The 13,834-nt window shown below is 35.1% G+C and overlaps 1 protein-coding gene across 1 annotated transcript; it reads left to right on the top strand.

Moving 5' to 3' along the window:
- The first annotated feature begins 1,573 nt into the window (after positions 1 to 1,573).
- LOC100893281 (atypical kinase COQ8B, mitochondrial) lies at positions 1,574 to 13,755 on the top strand. Its single transcript, XM_030998359.1, has 14 exons — positions 1,574 to 1,847; positions 2,297 to 2,662; positions 3,097 to 3,163; positions 3,650 to 3,718; positions 4,162 to 4,281; positions 4,920 to 5,005; positions 5,467 to 5,607; positions 6,160 to 6,241; positions 6,649 to 6,742; positions 7,351 to 7,492; positions 8,508 to 8,615; positions 9,057 to 9,122; positions 10,532 to 10,618; positions 11,307 to 13,755. The coding sequence occupies exons 1-14, from the start codon at positions 1,584 to 1,586 to the stop codon at positions 11,583 to 11,585; spliced, it is 1,971 nt and encodes a 656-aa protein (XP_030854219.1). The 5' UTR covers positions 1,574 to 1,583; the 3' UTR covers positions 11,586 to 13,755.
- Positions 13,756 to 13,834: the final 79 nt, after the last annotated feature.

Below are 13,834 nucleotides of genomic sequence, written 5' to 3'. Positions count from 1 at the left end.
TTGCCGAACTTCGCTAGGATCGACGATAGATTTCCGATTTAAATATTTATATATGTATTTTTCCAACTTCTGTGAGTTGAATTGGTGGTAATTTGCTGCCATTTACTGTTTAAGTGTCATCATTTATCACAATTATTTTAAAGTGAATTCTAGTGAGTTTCGTAGATTGGTGTTTATATGACTTTTGAAAGTCAATGGAGGGTGTTTTTTATTTTTAAAATTACACACAAAGTATAGCAATGAGTGAGTAGATCCCGAGTCAGAGATGAGTCGTACATATTTCAGACAAACTGTCTTTGTTAACTTCAATTAAACTTAGGCCTACTGACTTGGTCACCCTGACAGAAACTGTTTGTTTAATAGATCTAACTGTTTGACTGACCTATTGAGTAGGAGAGTGTGGTATGTAAGAAGGGGGGGGGGACCATAATATACACAATTTGTTTTCTGCAGCTATTAAGCTATTTAATTTAGTGTAAATTTGTGTGGATTTCTTCTATCTAACTTGCTGGTTCTACATTATTCTGGACTTAAATCATTCAGAAATTTATGACAAACAATAGATCTAGGTCTGTTTCAATTACACTCACGTCGATGGTGATGCCATGCCCATGTCAAATTTTGCTGGACAAAATGAAAGAGTCCTTAGCTGAGGCTTAATCATGTTAAACTACGCACATGTATGCAGTATTAATGAATGCAAATGAGACTTTCACCTGCCTGTATCTCTGATTTCTTTTCACCATGGAATCTTTTCTATTCATCTTACTATGAATATAATGGTCCGATTGATAACTATCAATTTTTAGTTCAACCCAAGAAATTCATGTTTATGAGAAAGATTAGTCATATAAAGTGAAAAATAGCCATATACCGGTAGGCCATTACTTTGCCATATACAGACTACTACTTTGCCATAGACATGTACATGCAGTACAGTGTGTACATGCACAAGAAATTTCATTTATTTAGAAACAGAATCAAGAGCACAAAATGCACATCTCCACTTCTCCAGACCTATTAAACTCATTTATATACCTGCAATTCATAGAACAAAAGCTTTTTATTATACCTGCACATCTGCAGCATTAAATAATAATAATAATAATACATCAGATTTGTATGGCATCAAATCCACTTAACAATCAAATGCTCAAGGCGCAGCTTGTGCAGAAGATGAAATACATGATTAATATATACAAAAGTGCAATAGGAAAGGTACGGACATGAAAGGTACTGGTAATGGTAAATCGATTATAAGATAAATTATACAGTAGGCTTGCGGGTGCACCATGTGAGAGAGAGGGAGGATTGAGGAGTCCTGAAAAGGACTCTCGGTAATCTTTCTTGAGGGTTTGTAGTCCTGAAAAGGACTGTTTGGTATAGTCTTGAAAAAGACTGTAGGTTATCTTTCTTTGCTTATAGTTCTAAGGAGAACTATAGCGCTTGGAGAGGATAAATTAAACAGATATTTCCTGTACCTACAGTTGTATGTACAGTTGCTATCTACCCATTTGCACATTTCTGGGGTTGTTTGAGGAATCTCCTAGATACCAGTATTACTTGCATGCTTGTGCCTACAGATGGTATTTCAATTGCTCTTATCACATTTCAGGGATTGCTTTGGGAATCTCCCTCAGTTGAGAATCATCATGTCTGGATCAAGACTTGGTGATGCCACCAAGGCTGCTAATGGATTTGGACTTCTGGTCAAGACCTTTGTTGATGGTCAATGCAAGGATGTCAACCAGGTGTGGGCTAACTCCAGTCTTATGTCAGTCGTCCAGGGTGTCCAGACCAAGACAGAAGAGAGGGTCAGTGATGCATGGATGAATTTTTCCAACAAGGTAAGATTAATGATGTCAGGAAATGATTTTTAAATTGCTTCCATTGAAATATGACTGATAGACTCTTAATATCAAGTGACTGGTATGGTAGATCCATATACTAGACCGCATTGATATCTACCATAGATATGCTAGATTGTTTGAAGCAACGTAGGAAACGGCAATGCAGTACATCAGACTTACTGGTATTGAACATTCTTTAATTGATGTTTTATTTTAGTATGAAATGTTTCATATACAAAATAATTTGCACTATGAGTAAGGAATTTGAAGGAAGCCAGGATATTACAAATAAGTGACACAAGGTCTGTTGAAGGCCTCTTCGTTTCCATTAGTGAGACTGTCCTGTGTTGCCAATGTTTCTGAGAAAACATTGTTGATTGAACCTTGATGATCTTCATCTACTTTTGTAATTTGAACAATTTTTTGCCTCGTCTACCATTTGACAGACTGTGAAGATTGAGGATGATTGGGACTCCATTGTGACCAGTGATCCTGAGGAATGGGGTGATACCTTTGCCGAGTCAGCCTCTCAGTTCGCTGCTGAAGATATGGCACCACCTCCCTCCCACAAGGACACCACCCAACACAGTACAACGTCCAAGAATGGTCCACCAGGAACAGCGCCCTCTAGAGGGTACCATTCCTTAGCAGGCACTGCTGCTGCTAGGTACAGGTATAGAGTACACACTGATATTTTTCAGAGGTACTTCGATACCGGAGCCGTTTCAGCAGATGATATCAGGAAGACAAAAAGTTCAGGGCCCAAGGTACCGCCACGCAAACCGGCTGCCAGACCAAGAGTGAAACCAACAGTAAGTATTCTGGATTGACTTTGGCATCCACACTTTATGAATGAATGTCTTGACCCCTTGTAAGGCTTTGACTTTTCAATAATATGTCAGGATATTATGATTGTAATATCTTATAATATCTGGGCGTTTAATAATCATGAAATCAGTGTTATGCTCATTAGCGAAATATATTGTAAATCTTTTTCATAAAATGTGGTTCATTATAATGTGTATACCTTCTCAATTTTCCTGTTAGAGTATTAAATGTGTCATCAATATGATAAACAGCATTAAACTGCATGATTTTATGTAGCTATTTATGCTCTGTAATGAATGTAACAAGCATTTTAGATTAACAATAATGTCCTTATTGAAAAGATTGTGAATATAATTGTAAAGGCATGATTTAGTATGGGAAACTTTACATATGTTTGATTGATTGTCTTCATGTATAGCTGAGTGCCCAGGCCAAAGAGAAAGCAGTGCCAGCATCAAGGATGAGCAGGGTTCTTAACTTTGGAGGTGAGATAATTGTCTATGATGATCATTGAAATAATCATTGTAATATGTGTATGATTACGCAAATTCTTCAACATTTTTCAAATAATAATAACTGTATTAACCTATTCTATTATAAAGAAACCCTGAAGAAAGGAGGTTTCAAGTATTATACAATGTGTTTAATAACAAGAAAAATTAACTTAAAGTGACTAAATATTTCATATTTGGAAAATTATTTCTTTTCATGTTTATTTTATTGGTTATCTTGCCAATTCGCGTTTGGTTTGATATTTGTAGCTCAAAATTGTTCAGTTCTTCCTTTGATATCTTCTGATTATCTAAATTTACAACTTCTAATACAAGATGCTATCAAAGTAAATCTTACTAGAGTCCTTCAATCTACAACCATGTATATACTTGATGATAAATGTACTTATTAAACAGAAACTTTCTGTCTGAATGATTATAAACTTGTTGATAAGAAAGTTTGGTTTGTTTTTCTTTCAGGTCTAGCTGCAGGGATTGGAGTTGGAGCTCTAGCAGAGAAAGTACGAAGAGGTCTTGGGTTAGAAGAAAGTAAGTTGTTTGTTCTGTTCTTGTCTATTAGGATGTTAATGCTCTGAAAGGAAAAAAGGGAAGGAAAAAATCTTGGATGCTGTTTAAGACAAATGAGAATGAAGAAAAATAGTGTCAGGTTTCAATTTTTTTTAATTTTTTATATTTTTAGGATGTGATAAGTACCATGGAAACGTAACATTCTGTGAATTCTGTGTTTGTTATTTACAATATCTGTTGGTCTTGAGGAAACTATGAAACATTATAGGGGTTGCAGCATTCCATCTGAGAATATCCTGTCATCCTTGTAATTTATAGCACATGAAGTCCTAATTATGATTCTTTGAGGAAGAAAACTGTTGGAAATAGACTTACTGAATTCCAATTATTAATTGAATTTCCATATAGTTTTTGTGATGTATTTTTATTTATGATTTTTTTTTTTGCAATTTGTAATGTTACAGCTGGTGGTAAACTAGACTCTAGTATACTCATGACAGAAGCCAATGCTGAGAGAATAGTAGATACACTCTGCAGGGTGAGGGGTGCTGCTCTTAAACTAGGTCAGATGCTTAGTATTCAAGGTATGTGCTATTATAATCACAATGGAGTTTCTACAGGCTCTGGATATACTCCCTCTGTCACTTTTCTTTTGTCCCTTCATGTATGTACAATTTTGCTGTACCATAGATGCATAAGGAAGTCCCTTTATTTAGAGAATCAAGAGCTCAAAAAAGCAGACCTCTAGGCTTATTGAACTTGTTTGTATGCCTGCAATCCATTAAATGTTTTAATTATACCTCCTCATCTGCACATTAAACTCAGTCTTCTTCAGTGAATTGACAGTAATACATGTAGGGGAAATGCTGAATAGTATTGTTATTATATGAAATCCATCTACCGTATGCCCTTGCCTTTTGGTAATTTGCAAATGGCATATCACTAGAGATATCAAATGTGGCAAGCAAACTCAGTGTGTATCATTGATGTATGGTTTTATGAACTTGAACCCAAATCATAGTTTGAGGCTTAATTTTTTCAACGCAATATGCACACAGGTCAAGTGGTGTACAGATGACAAATGGTCCTTAAGTACCGGTAAACAACATTTTTATGATAACATGCTTCCAAAGTTCCAATAACACATCATTGACAATCATTGTATGTTGGGCCACAACGTGAATAGTACTGAAGAACTCTGGTGTTTTGTTTTCTTTTCCAGATAACACTCTCATTAGTCCTGAGCTTCAAAAAGTGTTTGAGAGAGTAAGGCAGAGTGCAGACTTCATGCCTCTATGGCAGATGGAGGTAAGATCATTCTGTTTAATTTCTCTCTCTCTCTCTCTCTCTTCTGCTCGATGTTATGTACATTACATGTATATACCCTTTCTTTTCTCTTTCCCTTCTTTTTAATGTATAAAACTTTTATCTTCTCTCTGATCTTTTACCGTCATTGAAGATTTATGTTTAATTTTTCCCACAATTTTCTTCACCTGTGTCTTCGTTCTTTTTTCCTGTTTTTTCTTTCTTTTTGTTCTCAAAATATAAACCTGATTTCTTTTTTTCTTTTAACTCTCCTGGAAAGCTAATTTGTATTCAGTGTTCTTCGAGATCTTAAAAGGAGTGAGTTAATGAGTGGTTTGCTGAGAGATTACATCTCTTTTTCATATTGAAAAGCTTGACAGTAACATATGGTATATAATTTACAACTTACTTAAAACTGTTTTTTAAATTTGAGTAAGTCATATTTTAATGTCTGTTTATTTCAGAGAGTGCTAAATCAGCAATTAGGCGATGATTGGAGAAGTAAAGTTGCATCCTTCGAAGATAGACCTTTTGCTGCTGCGTCGATAGGACAAGTCCATCTAGCAACGACGCATGACGGGAGAGAAGTTGCTATGAAAATTCAGGTGAGATATTACTAGAATGTAAACACAAGTACCAACTATGTTGATCTTTATATAGCTTAGGCTAGCTTAATCAGGATGGGAATGAAGTGAAATTTGTGAAGAAACTGATATATCCGTCCTATGTTGCATTAAACAATGGTGATAGGAGGAACCCTGAGATAGTTTTAATATATAATTTTGGATTTCAAGTTGAAGAGGCAGGTAGTTGGTAAATGAATATGTATTATTCAATGCAGTATTGTATTCAAATTTTGCTGAAGTATAGATATGTATAATTATGAATAAACGGTACAGTTTTCATTATGGGGGGGGGGGGGGGTCTTATACAGAATTAAATCTAGCCCACACATTCTGGTCATTAAACTTTCAAATTGATGTCACCATTCCTTTAAAATGAATAACAAATGTAAAGGAAGTAGGTCTTTCCTTTATTCATTTTTGTGTGGTAAGTTTTGTTATCTAATTCTGATTCAGACTCATATATATATTTTATATATATATATATATATATATATATATACCTCTCCTTTTTATTTCACCTTGATAATGTAGTATCCTGGAGTAGCGCAAGGCATTGAGAGTGATATCAACAATCTCATGATGCTCCTTAAGATGTGGAATGTATTACCTGAAGGTAAGATCTTATTACCAGGCTTTACTTTTTGAATAAATCCAGATACCTGATTTGATATGTTGATTAAGTTACTTGGAAAATTGACCAACTGCACATTAGGAACTAATGAATACACTTTCCGAGGGGGGGGGGGGGGGCTTGTAGTTTGAGGTGGTGTATGTGTATCTGTATTTAGAACAGTGAAGAGAGAGAAATCAGAGAAATACAATTGAAGCGTAATATCCTGTGACAAATTATGTTTTTTAATATGAAAGAGAGATAGAAAGATAGTTAAAGAGAGATTTGTAAATAGAATAGATAAGAAAATGTATAAAAGATGTTATAAAGTAAACAAGTTTATTGTTGATATCAAATTGTCTTATGTTAGCAATGGCTAGTACTTAAACAATTTCATGTCTGATGCACAGGTCTGTATGCTGAGAGTGCAATAGAAGTTGCAAAGAAAGAGCTAGGATGGGAAGTAGATTACATCAGAGAAGCTGAGTGCTCTGAGAAATTCAGGTAACAAAACTTGTTTTGTTTGTTTTTTTTTTGTTGGGGGGGGGGGGCACACTGCTGATTGATTTATACACAATCAAGGGGGCAATTTATTTTATTGTGTGCCAGTTAGGTTTCAAATGGGGGGGGGGGGGGGGTGCAAGGTTGTGCCCTTACCCAAGTCTACAACTGACCATGGGTGTTTTTCTGCAGTTTCGCTTGTGTGGCTGTATCGTACGCCATTTGCTGGAAGTTCTACATATATATTGCATGGGATACAATCTATGCAAGGGCACAATAATGAGTTAATCATTCCATGAATTATTTGATTTTTTATTGGAATTAACATTTTTCTCAAAAACCTCTCCAAAATGTTTTGTGTGTTCAAATATTCTTAGAATTGATGTGACAAAACTGAAATGGCCGGCCTTAATATGTAATATGTGAAAATTTAGTTCTTGTTAGGATTTTATAGCCATTAAAAAGAAAAAAACTGCATTAAAATGAAACCCATCTGTGAAGTCTCATAATTGTGTGAATTATATGAGACTGTTTAAAATCATTAGAAGTTTTATATTATCCAGAGATGTTTATCATTTTTCTCTGTTTGTGTGAATGGATGTATTACATAGGCACCTTGTAGAAGGGGATCCAGTCTTCACAGTTCCTAAGGTTATACCTGAACTGTCAACAAAAGAGGTCATCACAACGGAACTAGTCGATGGAGTATCTTTAGAAAAAGCAGAAAACCTGAGTCAAGAGAAAAGGAATGAGGTGAGAATATAAATGCCTAAGTAGCATGAATCTTATGTTTTCTTTGTTTGCATCCTTAGGTACATAGGATCGTTTTATACGGTGTCATGATTTGTCTCATTGGTCTCACATGCTTTTATACAAATAAATGAATACATCCGGATTTATATGGCGCTTAATACAGAATACCGTCTCTAAGCACTTGACAGTTATTACTATCATCCCGGTCATTAGATTAATTCAGGTACACAGTGTGCACCATCCCCACTTCCTGGGGAGTATTCCTACCATATGGTCACCATGAGGGCATAGGGAAATTTCGATCACAAATGTTTTCATCATCCATCCAGAACCCCATTTTTCGCCTGGGTATAGAGTGGAAAATGTTTATAAATGTTAGTGCCCTATTGGAGGTCAAACTCACGACCTTTGCATTTCCAGTCAAGTGCTTAAACCACTTGACTACAACCCCTCTACAGTGGAGAAAAAACAAACACCGTTGAAGAACTGCAATAGTCCAGAGAGGGCATGTGTGAGTTTGTTAAATCAGAATGGAGGATGTGTTGATACTGTCTGCACAAATCTTTTGATGGGTAATTAGGATCTGACATGGGGGAATCTGAAAGTGACATGTTTGTTAGTAGTAAGAAAACTACTTCTCTACTTCGTTTTTGTAGGATTGTGGGAAGTAAATTATGACCTGTGTGTAGATTTTACTCTTGTTAAATTCTTGAGGCAAATTATAAAAGTCAGTGTGGGTCGAGCTACTATTACTCTGTTATTAAAAAAACACAGCTTTGTCCCTTCACTGAGCTTAACTGAAAAGACTGAATTGGAAATATTTCTATTTTCTAAAGGTGACATGATGTTAGAATCCCCCTAAACCTGACACAGTCTAGACAAGTGGTTCCCCTGAAAGCTACTTGATTATAGCACCATTTAAAACCCACTCAGTGTGATTGATGCTATTATATTGTATATCAGTAGCTGAAGTGTTGACAAGGGATGGTATTATCTATTTTTTCTTCTTCTCTAGATGTGTGTTCACATCTTGCGGCTGTGCTTGAACGAGCTATTTGAATGGAGATTCATGCAGACAGATCCTAACTGGTCAAACTTCCTCTTTAATGAAGACACAGGAAAGGTACAAAGCATTTATAGAGAAAATCTTTATTAATCTAAAATGTAAAATCAGTTATTGTCAATAAATATGTTCCTTTCTCATGTCATTTAAGAATTGTTAAATATTGTTTAGTGATTGAATGTTAAGAGTTAAATGATTGATTTGTGTTAATTCTTGAATTTTAAGTTTCTGCAATATCAAATACATGAGCAAAGCAAATATGACATGAGAATGTATTCATACATTAATGCATTTTCTGCTTTATTATATGGCAACAGTTAGTCCTAGAGCATTATATTTTGTATGAATCTTAGAATCGACATCCATCAAAAATTCCAAAAGTCAGAAATCATTGCTTCTCTTTTATTTCATCAAATTTGGACTTGCATGAAATTAATCTATAAGTACTAGATGTCTGATGTGTGATTTTGTTGTTTGTGATGTTTTCTTCCTATTTTGTAGATAACTTTGTTAGACTTTGGTGCTTCAAGATACTATGACAAGTCATTTGTGGACACTTACATAAAGGTACGTTCTACAATTCCGAAGTGTGTGAGTGTATGTATGCAGAGATGCCAACCCTCCCGATTTTATCGGGAGGCTCCCGATAATTCACCCCAACTCCCGACCTTACGATCACCATCCTTATCCTCCCGATTTATTAAAAAAAAAAAAAAAAAAAAAAGATTTTTTTTTTTTTTTTTTTTTTTTTTTTTTTTTTTTTTTTTTTATTATGATTTTTTTTCGAGGGCGCTTATCAGTATATATATCTGTGAATTGAAAGAGAAATATCATCTGCTAACTTAAGCATGTAATAATTCCACTATGTTAAAAGACAAATTAAGAGTAGCGAAAGATTGTTTCAGCATATGGATCGCCGTAACCAATGCGTGGATATTGCCACAGAATCCAAATGGCGGAAAATCAGCAAAATAAGACCAGGAAATGGTCTCGGAAGTATAAGACCGAATACAGTATCAAGTACCTGTGTAATCGGAAGTCTGAAAGTAATTCATCATGCATTTTGTACAATTTTTATGTTATTTAAAAAAAAAGGGGGAATTATTTAACTAAATACACATGTAAAATGCTCCAAAATAAGGCTCAGATTGCACCAGAGAGCATCTAGAACCCCAGAGCTTCCAGGGCCCTAAGGCGGGCCCTGGACCCCGGCCGCATGTGTCGGGCGCTACGCGCTCGAGATGTGCGCTACGCGCACATTAATTGGTGTCGATTACAAATCCTCCCTATTTCTGATTTCCAAAAGTTGGCATCTCTGTGTATGTACGTCTTTCAAAATTCTTAATATTGAATACTATGTTTGTTTGGCATTCTCTTCATCAATATTTGTTGAAGAAAAAGTCTTTTCCAAATGTTTTTGATAAGTTTATTCCTCCATAACAGTATTACTCACATTATTTATTCATGCAATTGCTTTAGTTGAAAGCATTCACCTTTTTTTTTTGTCAAAGAGAATTTTTCTTATAACTGGTATATTAATTGTTTCATTCATTCAGTCAATGATAGGAAACTGATAAAGATATACTATTTTGGGTAAGGTTATTGATAAGGATGATCATTACTTCTATCATCAAATGTACCTTAATAATATCAGGGCCCCGTCTTACAAAGAGTTACGATTGATCCAAATCAATCGCAAGTCCTCCAATCAGTTGCAAGTTTGCAGTCTCCTCTCTTGTATGTACATATCAATCGCAACTATGAACATAAGAGATAGGAGATTGCAGACTTGCGGTTGACAAGAGGAGTTGTGATTTGGATCAATCGCAACTCTTTGTAAGACAGGGCCCGGATGTTCTATGTAAAAAATAGCCAAACAGTATTTCTGATGTTGATAAACTAATCTTATCTTTTGTGAAAAGAGTTTTCAAGTTAATCATCAAATTCCTCTTGTTTTTTTTTATCTTGTTTATCAGGTGATCCATGGTGCAGCAAGTGGGGATAGAGAGGAGGTGTTGGTCAACTTACAAAAGCTTCAGTTCTTGACTGGATATGAATCTAAGGTTAGTTTGGTGATTCTATAGTTTATTTTACCCAACTACTAAGGAAGCGTGTATGCTTGTAAGAAATAAACAAGGGACACTGACAACTTTACGTCCTCTCCTAAGGTCTTGGGAGGCAGCATGGCTTGGATGTTGGGCAGAACACCACCTTGAGCGATCGTCACCCCACCCAAAAGCTTGTTGAGTTCTTCATCATTGGTAATGGGAATTAGCGTATGGACTGGTTTTGAACTAGGGTCCTTCCAGTTACAAGACCACTGCTCTACCACTGAGCCATTTCGCCTCATTTTGAATTGATGCAGAAAATATTTTACATTTTGAGTTGCTATGATGAATTAATCTTACTAATGTTAGATAAGACGTGAGGAAATTTGTATACAAAAGTAACAAAATGATGTCAGTGGTTCAAATCTTTCATGCTTGTGTATTTTATAAAAATGATCAAATTCTCTATGATTTTCCAGAAAACAGGACTATGTTTCTAATGAATGAAACAGATTGCTAAGATATTTAGAGAATGAATGAACACAGATATTGTGTAGAAATCCAGAGTAAAGAAATATTTGCAAACTATTTCTGTTTGATCACATGCTCTTATTTTATTCCAGTCACCTGCAAGATTCATACACATATGATTTTTTATTTAACCATTTATCACTAACCAATAAGATGTTATTTTTGTTTCCAGGCTATGGAGAATGCCCATGTAGATGCCGTCATGATCCTGGGTGAGCCGTTCAGATCTTCCAAGCCGTTTGACTTCTCCACGCAGGATACGACCCAGCGTATCCACGGCCTGGTCCCTGTCATGCTCCACGGTAGGCTAACCCCGCCCCCAGAAGAAAGCTACTCGCTCCATCGTAAGATGGCTGGTTCCTTCCTGCTGTGTACCAAACTAGGAGCTAAGATTTCCTGTAAGGACCTGTTTGATGATATCTATAACAGGTATCAATTTGACAAAGAATGAATGATTCCTGAAATCTTTGTTTTGAACCACACGTTGAACCCAGATCTACAAGGAATATTTTTGTGATACCCATACATAAATCAGTTTGATAAACCATGAAGTTTTCTTAAATCCATCCTGCCATGTACCACACTAGGAGCTAAGATCTCTTGTAAAACATGGTCTTCTTTAATGACAGCAGATATTTGATGAAGCGAGTTCCTGGAATACTTTCTGCAATCCACCAAAATAAGAGCTAATAATTCCTTCAAGGTCCTACAACAGATACACTTTGATACAAGCATGAATTTTCTCAATTATTTATGTTGCGATAGCATATCAAGGAATTAATTACTGCCAGGTAGCCATTGACCTCAACTTGAGTGTGACAAATGTAGATTAATGTTTTACCAAAGCGACGGGACTTGAAACGAGAATTATGTTGTGGTGACCTGTCCACTAGACCATGACACCTCCCCTAAGAGTAATAGTCGAGATCTCTTGTAATAATCTTTCTTTGATAATGCTAACCGCAGATGTCAATTTAATGAAGTTTTTATTATTCTCTACCTTTGAAGCACTAAAAGACATTGATGTTCAGTGTTACAGAGTACTGAAGCTGTGACATCTTAATTATCTATTCATTTTCCGAAAGAGCATCAAAAATAATGTCCAAATGTCAAAAACCAATTGAATATTCCTATAGGAACTCAGTATTAAGACCGAGTTCCTATAGGAAATCTTTTTATTCAGATCGTCATATCTCAGGCAATACTTAACTTATTCAATTGGTTTTCGACATTTGGACATTATTTTTGATGCTCTTTCGGAAAATGAAGAAAAAATTGAGAAATTCAAAAAATAGATTTTTGATGACATCACATCGTCTTCACCACTCTATGTAGCTTATACCAAAAAGACGAAAGGATTAAATGTTGTGAACTTGGTAATTTTTTTGCAGTTTTTGCATAGGCTGCGGAACTGTTGGTGAATATTTAAAGGAAGGAATGCAAGCGATATAAATAGTAGATCTTAAATAGAAAGAGAGAGAATTTAGATATCTATCATTTTATTCATATTTTGTTTTTACACTTGTACATAACAGCATACTGTCAGCAATTTTACGTTTCTTCCTTCTTATCAATCATAGGGAGAGGGATGTTTTGGTTGATATTATAGCATTTACATGTAGGTATCATATTCATTTGTTGTTCTCACAGAGAAAATGTCAAATATGAAATGTTCATCATCAACAAGAGAAACCAAAAGTGTGTGATTTTTTAAAGTGCTCTTCTTGAATATATCCCATTTCTTTGAATATTTAAACATGATGGAGATTGCTAAAATAACCTATTCTCATTATTCAGTGTTATGTGATTGCAGAATAGACAGTACATGTATTTGATGAAGTGACTTTAGTAACACAGTTCGTTTCATGGTATAATTAATCCCGGTTTGTTAATAAATTTGCATATTTATCATCTTCCTGGGGCCCTTGGTTTAGGATGAATTGTATCAAGATCTTTTCAGATTTTATCATAACGGGATTTGCCTTCTACGATCCTTCAATAATCTTATGAAGCAAAGGTAATGTAAATGAAGAAGGTTGTCTTGTGCAATGATAAATACAGAAGATTGTTTGAAAATGATTGAAATGTTAAACCAGGGACATGCTGGTTAAACACTGGATTAAGTATTGAGGTATTCAGGGTTATGGATAGCTCAAGGATTATGTATGTCAGTTCGAAGGGCCTTTCTTTATAAAAAGAAATATTTTCTTCATGTTTTTTATGTATATTCTGCATTCACCAGTCATGGCCCGACCTGTTTACCTCGGCTCAAAGTCATTTCAGACTGAAAAGGCAATTATTTCACACGGTACTGTCTAGGTTACATGGTAACTATGACAATTTGTCACGATGCTTATAATTATGCAATGAAAATTATTTCTAGAAATTTGTGAATGATTGGTTTATTTTGGTGATATTGACATACAATATACTTGGTGTTATGAGTGAAATAAAAACTTGTTTTCTTTATGTAATGTATGGTAGTCTAATTCCTTTATAATCAACCATTTGTAATTGTAGATGACAATGCAATATGTAAACAACTATGTGTGAATCTTCCATGTAGAAAGAAGTACATATATATGTTTTTAGGAAATGTCGAGAAATGTTGGATGGAAAAAAAATGATGAAAGAAAAAATGAATGAATAAATGATTTCGTGTACCACAAAAGGAGCTCTGATTTGAGATTTGTGTATGTG

Source organism: Strongylocentrotus purpuratus, unplaced genomic scaffold (assembly GCF_000002235.5).
Source record: "Strongylocentrotus purpuratus isolate Spur 01 unplaced genomic scaffold, Spur_5.0 spur5_scaffold_5, whole genome shotgun sequence".
Lineage (NCBI taxonomy): Eukaryota > Metazoa > Echinodermata > Echinoidea > Camarodonta > Strongylocentrotidae > Strongylocentrotus > Strongylocentrotus purpuratus.
The sequence above is the reverse complement of the archived record's forward strand: the minus strand, read 5'-3'. Positions and strand labels throughout refer to the sequence as shown.

Excerpts from the sequence above, each read along its gene's own strand:
- LOC100893281 (XM_030998359.1), top strand. The coding sequence starts at position 1,584 with ATGGTATTTCAATTGCTCTTATCACATTTCAGGGATTGCTTTGGGAAT. Across the intron at positions 7,493-8,507 it reads GTCAAGAGAAAAGGAATGAG|ATGTGTGTTCACATCTTGCG; the intron begins GTGAGAATATAA and ends CTTCTTCTCTAG. Across the intron at positions 9,123-10,531 it reads TTGTGGACACTTACATAAAG|GTGATCCATGGTGCAGCAAG; the intron begins GTACGTTCTACA and ends CTTGTTTATCAG.